Source organism: Hyperoodon ampullatus, assembly GCF_949752795.1.
Source record: "Hyperoodon ampullatus genome assembly, chromosome: 10".
NCBI lineage: Eukaryota > Metazoa > Chordata > Mammalia > Artiodactyla > Ziphiidae > Hyperoodon > Hyperoodon ampullatus.
The window spans coordinates 65,362,357-65,386,119 of NC_136923.1; the positions used below are offsets into that span (position 1 = coordinate 65,362,357).

General features: G+C 47.0%; 2 protein-coding genes across 2 annotated transcripts; both read right to left on the reverse strand.

The window, feature by feature from the left end:
* Positions 1–5,902: 5,902 nt before the first annotated feature.
* Positions 5,903–17,590, reverse strand: TAP2 (transporter 2, ATP binding cassette subfamily B member; the record flags this gene model as incomplete). The annotated part of the gene is made up of 11 exons (XM_079712108.1): positions 17,090–17,590; positions 16,895–17,009; positions 14,570–14,700; positions 14,120–14,325; positions 13,351–13,548; positions 13,067–13,195; positions 10,726–10,914; positions 10,415–10,588; positions 10,073–10,232; positions 6,434–6,570; positions 5,903–6,133 (listed from the first exon to the last, which is right to left on the reverse strand). The coding sequence occupies exons 1-11, from the start codon at positions 17,580–17,582 to the stop codon at positions 5,903–5,905; spliced, it is 2,163 nt and encodes a 720-aa protein (XP_079568234.1). The 5' UTR covers positions 17,583–17,590.
* A 2,194-nt stretch (positions 17,591–19,784) lies between these two features.
* PSMB8 (proteasome 20S subunit beta 8) lies at positions 19,785–23,471 on the reverse strand. Its single transcript, XM_079712435.1, has 6 exons — positions 23,310–23,471; positions 22,384–22,531; positions 22,113–22,224; positions 21,115–21,244; positions 20,536–20,740; positions 19,785–20,067 (listed from the first exon to the last, which is right to left on the reverse strand). The coding sequence occupies exons 1-6, from the start codon at positions 23,454–23,456 to the stop codon at positions 19,979–19,981; spliced, it is 831 nt and encodes a 276-aa protein (XP_079568561.1). The 5' UTR covers positions 23,457–23,471; the 3' UTR covers positions 19,785–19,978.
* Positions 23,472–23,763: the final 292 nt, after the last annotated feature.

A 23,763-nucleotide genomic window follows, 5' to 3' on the forward strand; every position in this document is an offset into this window, starting at 1 on the left:
GGAGATTATTATTTTCTGTTAAATATGATGTTTATATGAGTATTTCTTTTTTATTTATTTTTTTATTTTTATTTTTTTGGCTGCGTTGGGTCTTCATTGCTGCATGTGGGCTTTTCTCTAGTTGAGGCGGGTGGGGGCTACTCTTCATTGCGGTGCACAGGCTTCTCATCGTGGTGGCTTTTCTTGTTGCAGAGCACGGGCTCTAGGTGCACAGGCTTCAGTATTTGTGGCTCACAGGCTCTAAAGTGCAGGCTCAGTAGTTGTGGCGCACGGGCTTAGTTGCTCCACGGCATATGGGATCTTCCTGGACCAGGGCTTGAACCTGTGTCCCCTGAATTGGCAGGTGGATTCTCAACCACTGCACTACCAGGGAAGCCCTGAGTATTTCATTTTTAAAATCTTTCACTATGTCTTTTTGTGGTTTTCTAAATTGCAGTTTTTCAAATATTTAGGAAAGTGTATATGTTGGGATTGTCTTGATAATTTTATTTTTATATAATTCGGTTAGTTCCTCTCTTCTTTAGATAGTTCCTATTAGTTTTCTACTATAAACATCAGAAAACAAGCTTATATTCTCTCCCTTTCTCTTCCATTGTCTTTGTGTATAACTTTGTACTCTTACATATGTTCTAAATACAACTACTTGATTTATCAGTCTTAGGGCTAGCTTTTGACTCTCAGATATTAAAGACTAGGCCATCAGCAAGTTTATTCTATGCCCTTATTCATTTTTCCACTTAATCTATAATTATTAAGAAATGTGTTTCTATTTGTCAATTTCTTCTATAAATTGGGATACAGATATAGATATAGATATTTTTTTGCCCACGCTGCTCGGCTTGTGGGATCTTAGTTCCCCTACCAGGGATTGAACCCCAGCCCTCAGACGTGAAAAACGGGGAGTCCTAACCACTGGACCACCAGGGGATTCCTGTGGTCTATATTTTCTTACCTATATCTGACTTTATTGCTAGGTGCAGACTGATTCAGTTTTAGTATAATGTCCTGGTGACTTCTTGTTATGATTATGCATATTTTAATTTATTTATTTTGTAATATTTATTTATTTATTTATTTATTTTGGCTGTGCCGGGTCTTAGTTGCGGTGTGCAAACTCTTAGTTGCAACAAGCATGCAGGATCTAGTTCCCCGACCAGGAATCACACCTGCACCCCCTGCGCTGGGAGAGCAGAGTCTTACCCACTGGACCACCAGGGAAGTCCCATTATGCATATTTTTAGATGTCAATGTAACTACATGAACTATCTTCTATTAGTGTTAGCTTTACACATTGTATTACACATTTTGATTTTAACCTTTTCAAGTATTTAAGTTTTCCTTGTGACTCATGTGAAGGGCTTATAACTAGATTTTTTGGGGTTTTTTTGGTTTTTTTTTTGTTTTTTGCGGTATGAGGGCCTCTCACTGTGTGGCCTCTCCCGTTGCGGAGCACAGGCTCCGGACGCGCAGGCTCAGCGGCCATGGCTCACGGGCCCTGCCGCTCCGTGGCATGTGGGATCTTCTCGGACCGGGGCACGAACCTGCATCCCCTGCATCGGCAGGCGGGCTCTCAACCACTGCGCCACCAGGGAAGCCCCATGTTCTTAAATTTAATTGTCATTATTGCCGGTGATTTTTGTAGTTATAGTCACTTTTCATTCCTCAGTCTGATTTACCAATATTTTAGACAGGTTTCAGTTAATGATGGTTGTGGTGGTGTGTGCACACGAGTGTGTGTTTACTCATCTTTGCTTATTGCATCCCAATTTTTTTTTCTGGGTTCAGTATCCTTCTTCCTTAAGTGGTAACAAAAATAAACCAAATGACAACTTCAGTACGATGCCACTTTTTATCTACAAGAGTCACAAAATCTAAAAATTTTACAACACTCTGTGTTGATGAGAATGTGAGGAAAGCGATAAACTCATATACTGCTGATGGAATTCTGCATTCATACAATCTCCATGAAGGCAATTTTCCAATATCTATCAATATTAATAATATATAAACATTTAGACTTGGCAACATCCTCTTTAGGATTTTATCCTAGTCCTATTCTCGCACATGTGTATAACAATGTCTATAAAAGACATTGCTTATAATAGCAAAAGACTTCTGATAGCCTAACTATTCATCACTAAAAGGAGACAGGCTAAATGAAATATGGTACTTCCATAAAACAACATACATTAGAGCCATATATTTCTAAAGTTTAAAAAGTAAATTTCAGGACTTCCCTGGTGGTGCAGTGGTTAAGAATCCGCCTGCCAATGCAGGGCACACGGGTTCAAACCCTGGTCAGGGAAGATCCCACATTCCAAGGAGCAACTAAGCCCATGTGCCACAACTACTGAGTCTGCGCTCTAGAGCCCTCGAGCCACAACTACTGAGCCCACATGCCACAACTACTGAAGCCCGCGCTCCGCAACAAAAGAAGCGACCGCAATGAGAAGCCCGCGCACCGCAACGAAGAGTAGCCCCCGCTCGCTGCAACTAGAGAAAGCCCGCATGCTGCAACGAAGACCCAAAGCAGTCAAAAATAGATAAAATAAATACATTTATTTTAAAAAAGTAAATTTCAGAACTGGGAATTTAGGGAGCTGCTATTTGTAAAAATAGGGAGCAAGAATATATACATATATATGCTTAAATATACAGTACATTGTTTCTCTGGAAGGATAGAGCTTGAAGTATGGATTGCCAAAGCAAGGGGTATTGGCAAACTGGGGAAGGATGGGAGTGAAGCTTTCCTCCGTAGACCATGTTGTGCTTTTTGAATTTTAAACCACATTAATTAATGTATTGCTTATTCATATGAATTGTATCTTTTAAAAAGAGAATAGTAAGAGGGTAAGTGGATACAGGCAGTATAGCAAACTCTTTTGAGGAGTTCTGTTGTAAAGTTAAGCAAAGTCCACCTTTTCCTAGCTCTGTGTCCCAGGCAAGTGAGTAAATGTTTCTAAATCTCCATTCTCATTCTTAGAATTGGGATAGTAACACCTGCGACATAGGATTATCTTAAATATAAAGTAAGACGGTATATGGCAGGCACTTAGCACAGCAGAAGCACACAGAAGGCACTCCGTGAATGATTGTCATTGATACTGAATTATTACAATTCATGAAAGTCCTTGAAACTCTAGGTTGAAGACTCAGTCTCTCCTAGGGCCAGCAGGTGGCATCGGACCCAAGTGAATGGATGCTCCTTTCACTCAGCGCCCAAAACAGAAGATTTTTGTTTTCCTTATTCCCTTGTCCTTTCCCCCCCAGATTCTGACTCCACACTTCCTTCTCCTGAACCACGACTGCCATGCAGACTACAAGTGGCTGCCCCACTCGGCTGGGGTGTAAAGTGCTTTAAGTTCAATGTTATTCCCACACTGGGCAGGGCAGACGGGGCGGGAGGTTGTTTGGGGCTCCAAAGTAATCTGAGAGTTTCCTAAGGTTCCTCCTCTCCATTCACATCTCGCTTTGGAAAGAGTAGTACATGGCTGAGCAGGAAAGGCACTGAAGGTAAGTGACAAGACGAAGGGGAAAGTAAGGGGCGGACGTCAAATGGTGATGGGTAGTAGGAGGGGGAAATGAAAAGAACTCTGGACAAATCAGAATTACTACTGTCTGTGGTTACCAGGCAGACCACACTTGTAAGGATTTGTTGAACACTCTGTCGGGGAACATTTTTCTGTGTCCCTGAGATAAGGCATACCTGGAAGTTTCCCTGAGATAACAAGTTTTCATGACCGCTTATGATCTTAAGTTCTGCTGTATCTTCCCGTACTGCCCATCAGGATGCCTGAGTTTTCCTCCCAGCTCGGTCACTGATTAGCTGTGTGATTTCAGGCCACTTCCCCTATCTGTAAAGTAAGATTTGACAGCTATACTATTTTTAAGATGTCTTCCAAGTTTAAAGTATTTTGAGTCAATGGGTATGATTTGTACTGAGGACATCAAAGATTAATAGATCTTCTTCTGTGAGGACTATAGTTTCCATAAGGTTGGGAGATACAGAAATTATCATTCCTACTTTATAAATAGAAGAAGGACATTTGGTGGGGAGGGGAAGGAATCAAGCCAGGCTTCTGTCTCTCCCAATGCTTATTTCACCCTCGGTGAAACTTGAGAGATAAACAGGTGTGGAGCAGCAGGACAGCAGCAGGATGAAGCCAAAGGTTTATCTGCATAAGAACTTCCTTACTCTGGCCTCATCTTGCTCCCAACAGTTGCCAGGCAGGAAAAAAAAAAAAAAATCCAAAACAACAAAAAGTTCTGGTGAGTTCATTGCTAGCCGGGAAAGTACCTGCTATTTCTGGGAAAGTGAAAGTTTCAATTTCCTAGAATAGGAACCGTCCAATTTAAGACCCTTCCAATAACCAGTGACGTGTACAGCTTTGGATTTTCCATGATTTGTACGTGTAGGGAGGATTAAGACGGAAGACAGTAGAGGAAGGAGATTTATTCATTTACCCAACAAACATTTATTTATTGTCCAGGTAGTAGATATAAAGCTTAATAAGATAGACAGCCTCCCCCGCAAGGGCTCACGGTCTAGTGGAAAGACAGAGGTCTACAGTGGGCGGTGGAGAGTTTAATAGGGACTGTGAGAGAGGTAAGCCCCAGCAGCAGAGCAACAAGAGCACGTAGAAAGGGCACTTTCTCCAGACTGAGAAGATAAAGCAAGGCTTCTTGGGAAACTTGAATCCTGAGTTGAATCTTAAAGAACTGGGGCAAATCCAGGAGCGTCGTTCACAGAATGGCAGGAAACAACATATTCAGAGGCACAAAGGCATCAGGAGGGCAGGAAGTTTGTTGTGATATAATTTAATCCAACAAGAAAGGGTGAGACAAACGGGCTAGAAAAACTGTCTCTGAGGAAGATCTGAGCAGAAAAAGGGGAGAAGACACAGGGAGGATTTTACAGGAGTGACATTGTCTTATGCGTCTTTTAGAAAGAAGAATGACTTTGTGAACAATGGCTGGAAGAGGTGCACCAACGGTAGGGGAACCTCTCTGAATATGAGATCATCTCACATTATGAATGAAAGTTACAACAGCAAGATCAGAGAGAAGTTAAGGGATTCAGAGCTGTTCGGAGCTAGAAGTGAAAGAGCTTTACTTGATCTGATTATAAAGTAGATTATGACACAAGATGCAATATAATGCATTAGTTGAGAGCGTGGACTCTGAGGTCAGGCCTGGATTCCAAGTCCAATTCCACCACTGTGCAACCTTGGGAAAGTCCTTTAATCTCTTTGAGACTCAGTATTCTCATCCATAAAATGGGGATAATAACTAACAATCTCAAAGGGCTGCAGATAAGGATTAAAAATGATAATACATGAAAAAGGCTTAGCATAGTTCCTACTCATATTAAAACTCTGTACACAGTAACTCATCAATATTTTATTCATACTGTTAATTAGGGAACGGTGCTTTGTCCCACCATACCCTAGCTCCCCAACAAAACATCAGGTCCTGGTGGGAATGGGGAAGGATACAGAAAGGCAAACTCATGAATATTTATATCGTACTGGTTAATATGTATCTCGAAGAACAATTCAAAGGCTGATAAGACAGCCAGCAAAAGAGTCCCTGTGATTATCTCTGGGATGTGAAACAGCGTGTAGTTTTACTTTTCTCCTTCCTACCTGTCTCTACATTTCCTACACGAATATGTGCTATTTATATAAGGAAAAAATATTTTGAAATGTATGCCACAGTACAGTACTCAGCACCAGGCAAAGCTCTGTTCATCAAGGAAATAAGGTCCCTGGATACAGAAAGCAACCCCCTGCCCTCCCATGGCCCCAACAAAAGTACCCACGGTCTAAATCTACATCATCGTGCCTCCAGCTCCAAAAACAACCACCCAGGGGAACACCCCCAGGGAAAGCCAAAGCAGGAGCTACTCTGGGTCACTGAGATGGCCCTGAGAAGGCTCCAGCACCTCTGGGGTCTCAGTCCTCCTGTTCTGCTGCACCAGGCAGGAGTAGAGGTCCTGCCCCTCCATGAGCTGCACATGCTCCTGCAGCTCCCCCTGCCTCAGCACCAGGATCTGGTCGGCACTCAGAACCGTGTGCAGCCTGTGGGCGATCACCAGCACCGTTCGGTCCCCGTGAGCTTTCCAGTCCTGCAGCTGAAGGGGGAGGATCATAACGCCTCAGAAAGATAGGAATGAGATGGACGCCACGGCCCCGCTGGGCACCATCTCTAGTGACTTAGGGTAGAGAAGGCATGAAACACGCGAAGATAAGACAGAGCGGGAGGGAAAGGTCTGCGCTGCCCTCCTCTCTCAGCGGGGCTGTGGCAGCTGGAGGATGGGACGGGAGCCATGGCGGCATCAGGGATGTCCTCACACCACCCCCACATATCCTCCATTCCATCCCAGCCCTAAGAAGGGTCCCACCGCCCCTGCCCCTCCCAGCCCAGTACTCACAGCCTGCTCACACTCCACGTCCAGGGCACTGGTGGCTTCATCCAGGATGAGGACGCGGGGGTCCCGCACAAGAGCCCGGGCGATGGCCAGACGTTGCTTCTGTCCCACAGCCAACTGGTTCCCTTTCTCCCCCACCTCTGAGGAAACCGAGAAATCCTTCTCCTCAGACACAGGTGACCACGACAACATCCTCCTCATAAGCACAGCTGGTATTTCCACAGCCAACACTTAGGCGGATGAGGGCCCAGGGTAGGGGAGGGACCTCTAGGGCTGCCCGTGTAGATAGAGCATCATCACCCTGCCCTGCTCTCCGGGAACAAAGGCTCCTGAGCTGGACAGGCAGCTACAGAACTCATGATGCTGGGGACAGAGGTGAGTGGGTTTGGCTGAACGTACCTGTATCCCTAAAGCAACTAGAGAAAGAAGAACAAAAAACCCCAAAGTTAGCAGAAGGAAAGAAATTATAAAGTTCAGATTAGAAATAAATGAAAAAGAAATGAAGAAAGCGATAGCAAAGATCAATAAAACTAAAAGCTGGTTCTTTGAGAAGATAAACAAAATTGATAAACCATCAGCAAGACTCATCAAGAAAAAAAGGAAGAGGATGCAAATCAATAGAATTAGAAATGAAAAAGGAGAAGCAACAACTGACACTGCAGAGATACAAAAGATCATGAGAGATTACTACAAGCAACTTTATGCCAATAAAATGGACAAACTGGAAGAAATGGACAAATTCTCAGAAAAGCACAACCTTCCGAGACTGAACCAGGAAGAAATAGAAAATATAAACAGAGCAATCACAAGCACTGAAATTGAAACTGTGATTAAAAATCTTCCAACAAACAAAAGCCCAGGACCACATGGCTTCACAGGAGAATTCTATCAAACATTTAGAGAAGAGCTAACACCTATCCTTCTCAAACTCTTCCAAAATATAGCAGAGGGAGGAACACTCCCAAACTCATTCTATAAGGCCACCATCACCCTGATATCAAAACCAGACAAAGATGTCACAAAAAAAGAAAACTACAGGCCAATATCACTGATGAACATAGATGCAAAAATCCTCAACAAAATACTAGCAAACAGAATCCAACAGCACATTAAAAGGATCATACACCATGATCAAGTGGGGTTTATTCCAGGAATGCAAGGATTCTTCAATATACACAAATCAATCAACGTGATACACCATATTAACAAATTGAAGGAGAAAAACCATATTATCATCTCAATAGATGCAGAAAAAGCTTTCGACAAAATTTGGCACCCATTTATGATAAAAACCCTCCAGAGAGTAGGCATAAAGGGAACTTACCTCAACATAATAAAGGCCATATATGACAAACCCACAGCCAACATCATCCTCGATGGTGAGAAACTGAAAGCATTTCCACTAAGATCAGGAAAAAGACAAGGTTGCCCACTCTCACCACTATTATTCAACATACTTTTGGAAGTTTTAGTGACAGCAATCAGAGAAGAAAAAGAAATAAAAGGAATACAAATCAGAAAAGAAGAAGTAAAACTGTCACTGTTTGCAGATGACATGATACTATGCATAGAGAATCCTAATGATGCTACCAGAAAACTACTAGAGCTAATCAATGAATCTGGTAATGTAGCAGGATATGAAATTAATGCACAGAAATCTCTTGCACTCCTATACACTAATGATGAAAAATCTGAAAGAGAAATTAAGGAAACACTCTCATTTACCATTGCAACAAAAAGAATAAAATATCTAGGAATAAACCTACCTAAGGAAACAAAAGACCTGTATGCAAAAAACTATAAGACACTGATGAAAGAAATTAAAGATGATAAAAACAAATGGAGAGATATACCATGTTCTTGGATTGGATGAATCAACATTGTGAAAATGACTATATCACCCAAAGCAATCTACAGATTCAGTGCAATCCCTATCAAACTACCAATGGCATTTTTCAAAGAACAAGAAAAAAAAATTGCACAATTTGTATGGAAACACAAAAGACCCCAAATAGCCAAAGCAATCTTGAGAAAGAAAAACGGAGCTGAAGGAATCAGGCTCCCTGACTTCAGACTACACTACAAAGCTACAGTAATCAAGACAGTATGGTACTGGCACAAAAACAGAAATATAGATCAGTGGAACAGAATAGAAAGCCCAGAGATAAACCCACGCACATATGGTCACCTTATCTTTGATAAAGGAGGCAAGAATATACAATGAAGAAAAGACAGCCTCTTCAATAAGTGGTGCTGGGAGAACTGGACAGCTACATGTAGAAGAATGAAATTAGAACACTCCCTAACACCATACACAAAAATAAACTCAAAATAGATTAAAGACCTAAATGTAAGGCCAGACACTGTAAAACTCTTAGAGGAAAACATAGGCAGAACACTCTATGACATAAATCACAGCAAGATCCTTTTTGACCCACCTCCCAGAGAAAGGGAAATAAAAACAAAACTAAACAAGTGGGACCTAATGAAACTTAAAAGCTTTTGCACAGCAAAGGAAACCATAAACAAGACAAAAAGACAACCCTCAGAATGGGAGAAAATATATGCAAATGAAGCAAATGACAAAGGATTAGTCTCCAAAATCTACAAGCAGCTCAGGCAGCTCATTATCAAAAAAACAAACAACCCAATCCAAAAATGGGCAGAAGACCTAAATAGACATTTCTCCAAAGATATACAGATTGCCAACAAACACATGAAAGGATGCTCAACATCACTAATCATTAGAGAAATGCAAGTCAAAACTACAATGAGGTATCACCTCACACCAGTCAGAATGGCCATCATCAAAAAATCAACAAACAATAAATGCTGGAGAGGGTGTGGAGAAAAGGGAACCCTCTTGCACTGTTGGTGGGAATGTAAATTGATACAGCCACTATGGAGAACAGGATGGAGGTTCCTTAAAAAACTAAAAATAGAACTACCATATGACCCAGCAATCCCACTACGGGGCATATACCCTGAGAAAACCATAATTCAAGAAGAGTCATGTACCACAATGTTCACTGCAGCTCTATTTACAATAGCCAGGACATGGAAGCAACCTAAGTGTCCACTGACAGACGAATGAGTAAAGAAGATGTGGCACATCTATACAATGGAATATCACTCAGCCATAAAAAGAAATGAAATTGATTTATTTGTAGTGAGGTGGATGGACCTAGAGTCTGTCATACAGAGTGAAGTAAGTCAGAAAGAGAAAAACAAATACTGTATGCTAACACATATATATGGAATATAAAAAAATGCTTCTGAAGAACCTAGGGGCAGGACAGGAATAAAGACACAGATGTAGAGAACAGACTTGAGGACACGGGGTGGGGTAAGGGTACGCTGGGACGAACTGAGAGAGTGGCATGGACATATATACACTACCAAATGTAAACAGATAGCTAGTGGGAAGCAGCCGCATAGCACAGGGAGATCAGCTCGGTGCTTTGTGTCCACCTAAGAGGGGTGGGATAGGGAGGGTGGGAGGGAGGGAGACGCAAGAGGGTAGAGATATGGGAACATATGTATATGTATGACTGATTCACTTTGTTATAAAGCAGAAACCAACACACCATTGTAAAGCAATTATACTCCAATAAAGATGTTTAAAAAAAAAAAAGAAGGTACCTGTATCAAGTCCGTGCTTCATTTCCTTTATGAACTCCTCCACTCTGGCCGCCCGTGCAGCAGCCAGCACCTTCTCATCGCTGCAGCCCTTCAGCCCATAAGTGATGTTGTCCCTCACCGAACCCGAGAACAGCACGGGCTCCTGCCCGACCAAAACCACCTGGGCAGAGGCGACAGGAACAGAGGACCATGTGGAAACCCCCATGGCAGGGACCCTCCTTTCCTCCTCGCCTACCTACCTCACAATGGACCCCTTGTGTTTTTTCCCCCGTCTCCACCCCCTGCTCTCTGCACATCCTTCTTCCATCCAATCTGCAATCCCTCTCCTTCCTCCCCACCCACCTGTTGGTGTAGGTAGCGGTGCTCATACTGGGACATGGGCTCCCCGTCCAGCAGCACCTGCCCCTCGGTGGGCTGGTACAGATTCTGCATCAGGGCAGCTACTGTGCTCTTCCCAGATCCATTGGGCCCCACCAGTGCGGTCATCTGCCCAGGAGGCAGGGTGAACGTCAGACCCTAGAAAAGCAGGGAAAGAGTTAGGGGCCTGCCTGTTTGCCCTCCCTCTCCTCTTCTTTCTATCAGAGGAAGATAAGCTTCTCATCACTCAGGGGGTGAGGGGACCAGATTCCCTCCCTGGGGTCTCTGTTGGGCACCTTGAGCACAGGCTGGTCAGGGCGATTGGGATACACAAAGGAGACGTTCTGGAATTCCACCAGGCCCTGCAGAGTGGGCGGGGCTAGTGTCCCAGTTGGAGGCAGATTTGGCTTTCGGTCCAGGTAGCAGAACACCTTCTCTGCAGCCCCCACGTTGCTCAGCATGTCCCCAAACATGTACACCAGGGTCTGCAAAACAGGGAGGCAGGGGTCAGCCAAGCAAAGGAAGCTCCACCAGGAACCAACTTCCCAACTCCTCACACACTCCCTGCCACACTCCACCCCAGCCATGCTTCTCCCCTCATCCAAAAAAGACTCCCTACCTTTTATATATATATATATTATATATATATATATATACACACACATATATAGATAGATATGTATATTTTCTTATTTATTTATTTTTGGCTGCGTTAGGTCTTCGTTGCTGCGTGCAGGCTTTCTCTAGTTGCGGTAAGTGAGGACTACTCTTGGTTGCGGTGCATAGGCTTTTCATTGCAGTGGCTGCTCTTGTTGCAGAGCACGGGCTCTAGGCACGTGGGCTTCAGTAGTTGTGGCGCGTGGGCTCAGTAGTTGTGGCTCGTGGGCTCTAGAGCGCAGGCTCACTAGTTGTGGCACAGATCCGCAGCACGTGCGATCTTCCCAGACCAGAGATCAAACCCGTGTCCCCTGCATTGGCAGGCAGATTCTTAACCACTGCACCACCAGGGAAGTCCCGATTCCCTACTGTTAATGTGCGATTTTTTTTTTTTTTTTGGCCTTGCCACAGGGCATGTGGGATACTGTTTCCCCGACCAGGGATCAAACCCGTGCCCCCTGCAGTGGAAGCATGGAGTACAAACCACTGGACCGCCAGGGAAGTCCCCTTAATGTGCAATTTGCTTGAATTTCAAAGGGGCACCAATACCCCGTTAGTCCAATTTGCCAGGTAAAGGATGGAGACCAGAGTCCTTCCATCCCCAGACCTTTCCAGTTACTCGTACACATTTCTGTCTGGCCCAGTTACACAGGGAACTCCTTAAAAGCAGGTGCTGTGCCCACCTCCTCTTTGCAGATGCCAGACTGCTTTGCACAGCTCTCCACCCATAAAAGATGTTTAATCAATGTCTACGAAACTTATAAAATAAAGCCCAAGATGCAGTAACTAATTTTTTTTTTTTTTTTTGCGGTACGCGGGCCTCTCACTGCTGTGGCCTCTCCCGTTGCGGAGCACAGGCTCCGGACGCACAGGTTCAGCAGCCATGGCTCACGGGCCCAGCCGCTCCGTGGCATGTGGGATCTTCCCAGACCGGGGCACGAACCCGTGTCCCCTGCATCGGCAGGCGGACTCTCAACCACTGCGCCACCAGGGAAGCCCCACTAATTATTTTTGAAAACTGGTAAATATAGGGAAGGAACTAAACACTTACTGTGCCTTTCCTAATCAAACTGTACCACTTGGCAACCAAACAGTAGATGAGAAGACATCTCTCTTGAGACATGCATATAATAAATGAAGGAATGGTGGAGTGTCACCGTTTTGCCACCGCAAATGATTTAATGGATCTGGGCACTAAGCTTTACTGGTTGCTGCCACCACAGATGTATATGAGAGAGAGAAAGAGATCAGTGTAATATATACCTCTATGAAAAATGTGAAAATCTGATCATTGACTTTCATTTGGTGAAGTTGTTGTTAATTCTTTTGGTGTGGTCATGGCTTTGTGGTTACATGTATTTTAATGTTTACATTTAGCAATACATATTTACAGATGAAACCGTATCTTGGATTTGCTTCAAAATAATATGGGGGGAGGGAATTGGGCGGGGTTACAGATTAAATAAGATGGGCCATGAATTGGTAACTGTTAAAACAGATGCTGGGGGATAAACAACAAGGTCCTACTGTATAGCAAAGAGGACTACATTCAATATCCTATGATATATACACACTACTATATATAAAATAGATAACTAATAAGGACCTACTGTGTAGCACAGGGAACTCTACTCAATACTCTGTAAAAACCTACATGGGAAAAGAATCTAAAAAAGAGTAGATATATGTATAACTGATTCACTTTGCTGTACACCTGAAACTAACACAACACTGTAAATCAACTATACCCCAATATAAAACAAAAATTTTAAATAAAATAAAGAAAGAAAAAGTTAAAAAAAAAAAAAAACAGATGCTGGGTACATGGGGGCTCACATTATAGTTTTTTTTCTCTTTTATTGCCCATGTTTGAAATTCTCCATCACGATGAGTTGGGCTTATTTCAGTTTGTTTTTTTTTTTAAGGAGAACAAATAGAAGCCAAAGCAGGAAAAGAGAGCGTGCACAGCTCCTGACTCACATGCACGTGGGAGCCCACGTTCTCCTGGTAGAGCAGAAAGGAGAGCAGCCCGCCCTGGGTGAGGTCCCCAGCCAGGATCTGCTGCAGCCCACATCTCAGCAACAGCACCTGCATTGCCAAGTACAGCATCTGGAGGGAGAAGGAAAGGGAGCCTGAGAATCTTCCATTCTTTGGCTTCCCTGCCCCTATGACACTGAGCGACCCCCAGACCAGCTGTAGGAAGAGGACCATCACTTTCCTTGCCCCCTCCCTGGGCCCTTCCTCCAGCCACTCAGCCTTCTCACCCTCCTTAAGAGCAGGTAGAGGGCCGTTTCCAGATCTCGTCGCCACCACAGCTGCCGGCATCGGTCAAGAGCCTCCGTATAGCGGCGGACCTCTTGCTCCTCGGCCCCAAAACTGCGCACAGTCTGCAGCCCTCCAACTGCCTCACGTACCACCTGGCCTGCTTTCGCCACAGCATCCTGGATCTCCTGAAGGACTGCCTGGAAAAGTGGGGCAGGAGATGGGAGGGGCTGGTTCAGCAGAAGACAGTCGACTCCCACGTCTCATTCCAGCCCTTGGAACACTCTCTTCACGCTGAGTGAAGTAAGTCAGACAGAGAAAGACAAATATTATATGATATCATTTACACGTGGAATCTAAAAAAATAATACAAATGAATCTGTATACAAACAGAAACAGACTCACAGATGTAGAAAACAAACTTATGGTTACCAAAGGTGGAGGAAGGGGCGAGTGGATAAATTAAGAGTTTGAGATGAACAGATACAAACAACTAACACAAAATAGATAAGCAACAAGGATATACTGTATAGCACAGGGAACTACATTCAACATCTTTTAATAACCTATAATGGAAAATAACCTAAAAATCTCTCTCTCCCTCTCTCTCTCTCTCTCTCTCTCCCGCCTTCCCACCCCGCCTCTCTGTCACACACACACACACAAAGTCTCAGAGGGTCATGAACCTTCTGAAGCCTCTAAGGGCCTGGAGAAGAAGGCCTCTAGGAGAACTTTCTTCTTCCCTGGGGATTCCCTACCATCCACACGTACCTGATGGCGAGCACTGTACATCTTTTCAGCCGCTATCATTAGAGGCACCTCAAGCAGAGAAAGGAGGGTGAGTCGAGGGGACAGGCTGAGCATGAAGCTGTAAAGTCCCAGCACTTTCACCAGGCTTCGAGACAGCACGTTGGCATTAAGAGGAAGCCAGTTACTCATCAGTTTGGTATCCGAGCTCAGCCGGGAATTCAGCTCCCCTGGGCAGGACAAAGCAGGTGAGGAAACCACGTGTCGTAATGCAGAACCCCCAGAAACTCCCTCCTGAGCTCCCAATCTCACACAGCCCTCCCTCCGTGCAGACAGACAGGTGGAGACTGCCTCTCTACATGGTCCCCAAAGAGAGAAAAACAGCTCCAGGCCTTGGCGCCAGGGATGCAGGGGGAGGGCAGTGGAGGGGAAAGGAAGTCCTGGGGGACCCCAGACCTGGACTCCAGGCCCTACCTGTCTTAGTCTCCTGGAAGAAAGCAAGGTCCTGGCACAGGAGGGAGGAGAAAAGCAGCTCCCGGATCCGCAGGTTGATTCTGGACATGATGAAGGTGAAGGTGCTTCCTCGGCAGCCTGCGGACAGTGAGCTGCGGGGAAAGAGGGCGGCGGAGATGAAGAGGAGAGATGCAGAGAAGGACGGAGGGAGGGAGAGAAGCAGAGGAGAAAGCATGCAAAGAAAAGAAATACAAAGTTGGGGGCAGTATATCATGAGAGAAGAAGAGAAACAAATAAGAGAGAGGGAGACACAAGGGGCAGGAATCAACAGACGAAGAGAAACGAGGACACAGTGAGCCAGCTGTGGGAACCACATCATAACACGGACAGATTCACCAGCATCACTAGTTCATTCTGTGCTAGACAGGAGGGAACAGTACAATAGAAATGGAAAGATGCTGTGAAGGGAAAGAGCCTATGGCTTGCTTCTGACCTGGTCTCTCTCAGGGCCACCCCTCCAGCTTTCCCCTTGGTCTTGGTCTCCTTCCTCCCCACCCCCAACGTCCTTCTTCTTACTTCCAGATATTGATACTTTCTTGTGGGAACTGCAGCAATGGACTCCCTGCCCTCCCATCTCCAAAGCCCTCGGATCCTGCTGTTCTCCCCTCTCCACTGTCCTTGGGATTGGAGAATTCCTCTTAGACCAAGTGAATTTTTACAGTCAAACTCAAAGGAAAAATGTGAAAGCACACAAGCAGGAACTGTACAAAATATGGGTTTCTAACACAAATCTAATTACCATGTTTAGAGGGCTGTTGGCATACTCAGACATCAAATGGTGAGGGTTTGGACTTTGGTGATCACAGTGAGAATGGAGAGGAAGGAGCCATAGGAGCACGTTTTGAGTGTGGAAAATGCAAGAACATGAGAAAGGCAGCGACGATGCTGGTGCTTGGAGCTGAGGATACTGATGGTTTCATGAATGGGAATAAGAAGAGGGAGGCATTTTCAAGGAGACCAGGAGGGAGTGGGATGCACTTGGAGTTCTGGGTGCGTGGAGTCTGAGGTGACAGGGCGTCATCCAATGGGAACGTCAAGGAGGCCTCTGGATTACAAGACTGGAGCTGGATGTGGGAATGTGGATGTGGGAATGTCCTGCAGACGTGAGCTGCATTAGCCCAACAGGAAAAATGTTCTCAAAGATCAAAGAACTGAGTCCTGAGAAAAGTCCATAATTAAGGATCCAGAGGAGGACAGTTCTCCAGAAGAGGGAGAGTGGACTGGAAGGTAGAAAGGGAGTTCACAAAAGCTACCTGAAGAACAAGATCAATCATAAGAGATTGTTCTGGGACTTCCCTAGTGGTCCAGTGGTTAAGACTCTGAGCTCCCAATGCAGGGGGCCCAGGTTCGATCCCTGGTCAGGAAACTAGATCCCGCATGCTGCAGCTGAGAGACCATATGCCGCAACTAAGACCCAGCACAGACAAATAAGATACATAAGTAAATAGTTTTTTAAAAAAGAGAGATTGTTCTGATGCCAGATGCTACAGACACATAGAGAACTGAGGGCTGATTTTTTTTTTTAAAGCAGCAGCTTGATCAATAAGAAGTTCACTTTTAAGTAGTTTCAGCAAACAGTAGTAAGCATGAAATAATGAAGATCTGGTTTTTGAGGGATTCTAAATGAAGTATGACCGTATCAAAGGAGCAGGATCAAGCAGCCGGCTGGTATTTGGGGAAGGCTAGTGAGGTACTCGCACGACCCTGAGAATGAGCACCTCCTTAAATTTTGCAGCCTAGGTGCCTGACTCACCTCATCCTAATCCCAGCCTTATCAAGCAGTTAGTTAATTAGTTAGTTTGTAGACAGCAGACTCCTGGCTACATCTTAAAACAGAAGGAAAAGTAAATGAAGTGGAAAAGAGTAAAGATGCTGGAAAGAAAGGTGACAAGCCTCAGAGTAAGAAACGTGCCCACCCTGACAACTGGGTAACTGTGGAAACAAACACAAGGTGGGAGGTTGGAGACAGAAAAGAGAAATGGAACTTCATGGAGATAAAAATGTTGAGAGGTAACTGAGAGACATTCCATTTGACACATAAACACCTTTTCTACTACATTCACTCCTATCTGTAACTATAGTAAGTAATATAAACTTTGAAGATGTTGGAGCCACGTGGTGAACGGAGGAATAAATGAATGGATGCATGACACAGAATGGTGAATGAACAAATACAAATTTTTAGTTTAAGTATTTTGTGCTTTGGGCACAAGAGGGTCTGAAAACAGAGTTAGGAAAGTGAAGGCCCCTGTAAAAATTGGGGGCTAGCAAATCGCCATCACCTACCTCCCAACAGAGAGGAGACACATGAAAAAGATGGCGCTGGCAAAGGCATCAGGATCAAAATCACCTCCCAGGATGTCAATCACACGACCAGAATAGTAAGGGATTAATGTCTCACCTGCGTGAGGACAACAGTGAATGTGCTGGTGCCCAGGGCCTTTTCCCACCTCCAAGTCACAGCGCCCTCTCCCGACTCACCCAACACGGCAACAGCGAGGAAGAAGAAGGCCGCACCCAGGAAAGGCAGGTCTGGCCTGGAGAGCTTCAGCAGCCTCCACATCAAGGCTCTGTTGTTCTCCTGGCCCTGCTCCCTCTCCGGGGCTCCTGGAGGGCTCAGCACAGCCCACACGCCCCAGCTCAGCCCTGCCGCCCCGTAACCCAGCAGCAGCCAGCTCCAAGGGGCTGAAGCAGCCCTGGCTGGGGGAGCACTCAAGGTCCCCGGGACCAGGGCCCTCAGGGAGAGAAACAGAGGGGTCACCAGGCAGAGGGGGGGCAGCAGTGCTCCCACAAACCCCAGCAGCCCTCCCAGCCTCAGCAGCCACCAAAGCCCTCCCAGTCGCAAGGTGCCCTCTAGCCACAGGCCTGGAAGCCCGCGGGGTAGCAGAGCCCCCAGGGTCGCCTGCAGCAGCCAGAGTAACGCCGAGTCGGCCAGCAGCAGGAAGGCCCAGGGTCTCAGGTCAGGGAGCCGCATGGCGAGATCTAGGGGTAGAAGGTGGGAAACGACAGAGGTGAGTCCCAATCCTTGTCCCCACGCGCACTCCGCCGAACGCGTCCACGGGCTTCCCATTTTATTTACCCAGTGCTACCCTGAAAGATGCCTGAAAGGTGCTTGGTCCTCATCAGTATCTCCCTCCTAGGATCCCAGGCATTCGGCCTGACAGAGGGAGCTGGGAAGCCTGACCATCTGCAGCCTCATCCTCTAAAAAAAAGACCGGTGACACCCTCCCCCCACCCCGCCCCCGCCAGCCGCCGCTGCCGAGGTCCAAAGGGCCAGGCGGTCCCGCCCCGCTCCCTTCCTCCCGGGGTCCAGAAGGGCTGGAACCCTGGGGCGCGGAGTGGCTGGTGGATGGGCTGCGTCCCTGTTAGCGCTCCAGGTTCCCACGCGCACCAACTCACCGGAGGGGGCTTCTGGGCTGCAGCTCGGGGGTCTTTCCTTTACGTGCCGGGGGCAGAGCTCTGAAGTGCCCTCACGCCGCCTCCGCTTCGTTTTCCCTCTGTCGGCGGGCGAGGATCCCCGAGCCAGGGCGGCCGGGCTCCCTCGGCTTTCGCTTTCGCTTCAGCAGCCGGTGCCCGGTGCTGGGCCCGGCGGCCAGCAGGCGGCGCGCGACACCTCCAGCCCGCGGAACAGACCCCCGAGTCCTGCTCCACGTGCCAGGCCCCGGTTGGTTAGTCTCCACCCTCAGCAACAGTTACTCTGTCATAGGAAACTGCTGCAGTTTTTTAAATTGCCACTAAGTAAAATAAAGCTGTTTCGAGGATTGGGATGCTTTGTAATTGGAGAACCGCTGGATTTTCATACCTCAGCTCTGAACCTATTTTGAGAACTGCCCTCTTTCCCAATCCAAGTTCCAGATGTAGGATCTTGGGGTTTAAAACAACAACAAACAAACAAACAAACAAAACACACACACACACACACACACACACACGAAACAGAGCCAGAGTCAAGTGAGAAACACACAGGACTTCTATACAGAAGGCCCAGCTACTCTCACCAGGACCTAAGTGAGTTTCCACTTACAGATTCTTAGCTGAGAAGGCCCCCCACCCCTGCACATCTTCTCTGTCTTTCTCAACACAGCTCCTGAGCTGAGAAAGTGTTCAGACGCCTCTAGATTTGTGCTTCACGTTATGGTGGAATCACCTTCCTCATATGAGGGAAGTGGACTTTGTTTCTTAGTCTATTTTAACACTGATTAGCGCAGTAATCAGGTTTCTATAGGTCCTGCCAGAACCAGAGCCCATCTATGGGACAGGCAGATTGGTTTATTCCAGAAATAACTCTTCTGGTTGAAACCACCTCCCAGACTCAACATATTCCCCAAGGGAGGGCCACGTGGATTCCAATGCAGCCTTTTGAAATGTTATTGGCATAACTTCCATGAGTCACTTCAAATTTTGATTTGAAGTTAGGGGATTACTAAAACTTCTCCAACCCCGTCCTTTCTGGGATTTTAAGGATCTCTCTCTAGTGAAAAAGCTCCATGTTCAGCTGCTTCCTACTTACAAGCTCTTCCTCTGACAAACTCTCCTTGGACAGGTGACAGTGTCCTGCTCCTTCCTGAAGTCCCAGCGTGATTCAGAAAATCTCATTCTGTCTCATCTTTCTAACCTGGTTACCTTTTCCTCATATTTCCAACTTCAGCGAGTCCTCCTTATCTCCTCTTCCACTTCAATCACAGTCTTGTCATCTTGCAATGGAGTGTGACCCATCATGAAATGGAACCCCTAACGTCCATCTTTCCAAGTAATATCCAATATCTCCACGGGGTTATTTGAGATAAATGGGACCGTGTTTACAATTACCGCACACATGTGAGGAGGAAGCTTGTTCATTCTACTTTACAAAGTCAAAAACAGTTGTTCTAAGCGCACTACACCCAGATACCCAAACCATTAACAACTGACCACTCAGGAGCCTCCAGGTTGTGTGCCTAACCTGAATTAAATTGCACCTAAGTGTCCACAGACAATGTTGAACCTTCCCGAGGTCCTGGAGAGATGAAAGTGGAAGGGAAGCCCAGAGAAATATTTGATGAGATCCCATTTCTGAGGTAGGGGTTTGAGTCTTTTTTCTCAGGAAAAGTCTGTCTTTATTTCCTGATCCCGCCTCCCAACAAGCCCAGCCCAGAGCCCTCACAAGGCCACAACACAGAGGCTTTTATAACCGTTTTCCTTTATTGTGCTTAGTGGGGCACCCAGAAGGTTGGGCTGGGGGTGATACTCATGGAGACAGAGAACACACAAGAGGATAAACTCCACGCTGGCTCCCAGTGGCCCCTGGTTCTCTATCTCTGGGTCAGGTCAGGCCCCTCTTTCTCCTGGGGTGTAACCTGGCCCAGGTCCCCAAGTCCACCACTGCCACCATTACTGACTGGCCTCCCGGTACTGGTACATCAGGTCACTGACGTCTGTACTTTCCATTTTCACCCAACCGTCCTCCTTCACGTGGTACACTGCAGGCAAAGGAGAAAGAACAGAGTCGGGCTTCCCTGGTGGCTCAGTGGTTGAGAGTCTGCCTGCCGATGCAGGGGACACGGGTTCGTGCCCCGGTCCAGGAAGATCCCACATGCCGCGGAGCGGCTGGGCCCGTGAGCCATGGCCGCTGAGCCTGCGCGTCCGGAGCCTGTGCTCCACAACAGGAGAGGCCACAACAGTGAGAGGCCCGCGTACCACAAAAAAAAAAAAAAAAAAAGAACAGAGTCACCTTCCCTTCAGCAAGATCCTGCTAATGACGTTATGTTGAAGGCGACAACAGCAACACACACTCTCAAAGCCCTTGTTACGGGGATTGCAATGCCCCCTTCAGGCTCTGAAAACCCGCTCCCTGCCACTCAGCCTCCCCCATGTCTCCCAATCTCAACGCCCCCCTTCTTCCTCCCTCCCCAGGGGCGTGGCAGGGGAGGAGGGCATTGGTCTCTTACTGTTGACAACGCCTCCAGAATAGCTGTCTCGGTGGGTGGCATGAACAATTGCTCTTCGGCCCAGGTCACAGGCCTCTTCAATGCTAAGGTCAGGTCTATAGCCAGTATCCATGACCCCATAGGCATAGGAGTGCCCACTACCGGTGGAGAACATAATTCCCGAGAGCCGAGTCCCATTTTCATCCACATAGTAGAGTCCAGGACCCTATAGGATACAAGAAGGGTCTAGGTTGGAAGTGGAGAGGAAGTTGTTGGTAACATCCAGATTCACGTGTGAGCCATGAGAAGTGGACCAAAGACTTAGGCTGACGCCAGGAACATCTGAACTAGGAGAACACTTTGGGAATAATCATAGAACTTAAGGGAGGAAAAACAAACTTGGAATCAGCTATTTGATCCAAAGGGACAAGCTTATGAAACAATGGTCCTCATCCAGACCCAGAAATTGCCAGTGGGTAACAGTTCTATAACCGAGTGTTCTCTGTGCCACGTATCCTGTAGTGGGGGGAGTGGGAGTGTACGGTGGGGAAACTGACCTCTCATCCACACGTGGGAATATGGAGAAGGGAGGGAACTCACTTTCTTGTCCCAGCCACAGATCATGCTGCCCATGGAGAGGCCCATGCCCCGGTACTGGCACATCATGTTGGAGAGCAGTTTGGAGGCTGCAGACACAGAGATACGCTCACCATTCCGCAAATAGTACAGCCTGGGTGAGGATAGGAAGGTTCCAGGAGAGGACTTAGAGGTGACAGGAGAAGGCTAGCCCTCCTAGCAGCCCACTTGATGGGCAGAAAATGATTGAAGAGATAAGCACTTGAAAGGAGTGGTTTTGTAGGATCTAAGGATGGGGAAAGATTTGGAATTTATATAGAATTAACTTTTCTTTATTTTTTGGCTATGCGGCATGTGGGATCATAGTTCCCTACCAGGGATGGAACCTGCACCCTCTGCATTGGAAGGCGTAGTCTTAACCACTGGACCACCAGGGAAGTCGTCAGAACCACATAAAGAGATCCCAGTAGGGTCTTCCCTGGTGGCGCAGTGGTTAAGAATCTGCCTGCCAATGCAGGGGACATGGGTTCGAGGCCTGGTCCAGTAAGATCCCACATGCAGCGGAGCAACTAAGCCCCTGCGCCACAACTACTGAGCCTGCGCTCTACAGCCCGCGAGCCACAACTACTGAGCCTGCGTGCCACAGCTACAGAACCCCGCTCGCCTAGAGCCCATGCTCTATAACAAGAGAAGCCACCGCAATGAGAGAAGCCCACTCACTACAACAAAGACCCAATGCAGCCAAAAATAAATAAATAAATAAATAAATTTTAAAAAAGAAATCCCAGTAAATGATAGGATCCCACCAGGGTCGATGGTGTCGGTGCTAAATATTGATAATTGACAAATGATCTGGCTTCTTGGCAGGAGCACAGGCTGAGATTTGGGAGAAGGTTTTTAATCACCAAAAGGCTGTTTTGTGAAATACGACATATAGCACTAAGATGCTGGGGGCGGTTAGGAGCAGTGATCTGGAAGATGCAGAATCCAGGCTTAGAAGGGAGGTAAGGGGCCAGGCCTACCTGCACTCCTTCGCCAACAGACGCTCCCAGTACTGACAGTCAGCTGCAGAGCCAGACATGGTGCCAAGCAGGTAAGGGTTCATCTCAATCACCTTGTTCACCGTTAATGTGGCTGAAAGAAGATGGAGTTTGGGGAGAAGAGGAATGACCCCACAGCTCTCCCTGTGTGTCCTAAAACAATATCTGGTCCCACTTTGGTGTAGATGCTGGGCTCCTGCTGAGAGGAGGGCCCAGCTCCCCAGATTCTGCCAGCTGGAGAACACACACTCACCAATGTAATTCCCGGCCGAGGCCCGAGAATCCACGGCCACAATCACCCCATGCTGGAACTTGAAGGCCAGCGTGGTCGTGCCATGAGCCATCTCGATCTGAATGTTCCGTTCTCCATTCCCACCCAGGGACTGGAAGAATTCAGTGGGCTAAGGAGACAGAAAAAGCAGAGAAAAGGCCACTGAAAACTTCTGAAGCTGGACACTCCAGGAAAGGAATTTAGAGGAAGGAGATACCCAGAAATTCTCCAACCACCAATAAAAGAAACAGTTAATAACCCAGCTCTACAAGGAAATGGTTTGGGAGAAGGGAAAGAAGAGGCCATGATACCAACTTTTTCCATATGCCAGCACAATAGACATGAAAAAATAAAATAAAATAAGTGGTACCATAACTAAACATTTTAAGGGTGACTGTAATGGTTTTGCATTCATAGGTCATTTAACCCTCAGGAAAAACGTTGTATGAATATTATCCCCATTTTACAGAAGAGAGACCCAAGACCTAGACTAAGGGACTTGATCCAAGGCACACAACTGTGAGTGGCTGAGTCCAGGCTAAACGCTCAAGTTCATAGGTTTTGCAAGACACTACACAGCCCCTGTATCATAGAGAAAAGCCCATGAGAAAAGCTTTGTGATTTGTTTGTGATGGAGAACGGGCAGGAAAGCTCTCTGGCCTCCCGATGGGAGCCCCCTTCCCGCTCACCTCTCCCTCTTTGTCCTAATCTGCACCTCCTAACCCTCAGGCGGCCAGCCCCCAAGTCCCACGTGGCCTCTTCCCTGGCTCCGGCCCTAGACCCTGGACGTGGCTCTGCTAAAGGATGGCCCCCTCCGCATTTCCCCGCCTCCGGACAGTCTCAAGGCAGACCCTCCATTACTCTGCTCCCTCTGCCCGCCTCCCACGGGATTTTCTTACAGCCCTGACCTGCATTCCCAGGGGGAGGGCGAGCTCCGGAGATCGCAGAGAGAAACTGTAGTGACCGGGGTCCGAGCGCTGCCGGCTTCCCGCGTGAGGGAAAGCCCAGTCCTCCTGCTGCCCGCGGGGGGCTCCGCACACGTCCAGCAGCGCCATGACCGCCCAGCACCCGGAGATCTGGAGGCTCTCGGAGAAGGAAGTGAAAGCGAAAGCCCGAAGCCTTAAGGGGAGGGAACCAGAATTTTTTCCACATCCCCCTGCCCTTCTCGAGAAGTGTCCAGTGGGCGTATGGAGTATTGTATCCAGTGGACCAGGAGTATTACGTTGGGGACAGGCTTCTCTGATCCGCCTTCATAGAAATTAGGGAAACGGGGGTGATAGACTGCCAGAAGAAAGGAAGAAAGAGAGCGAGCAGCTCGAAAGCTCCCTGGGCGATGAGGTTACTGTAAGAGACACCGACAGG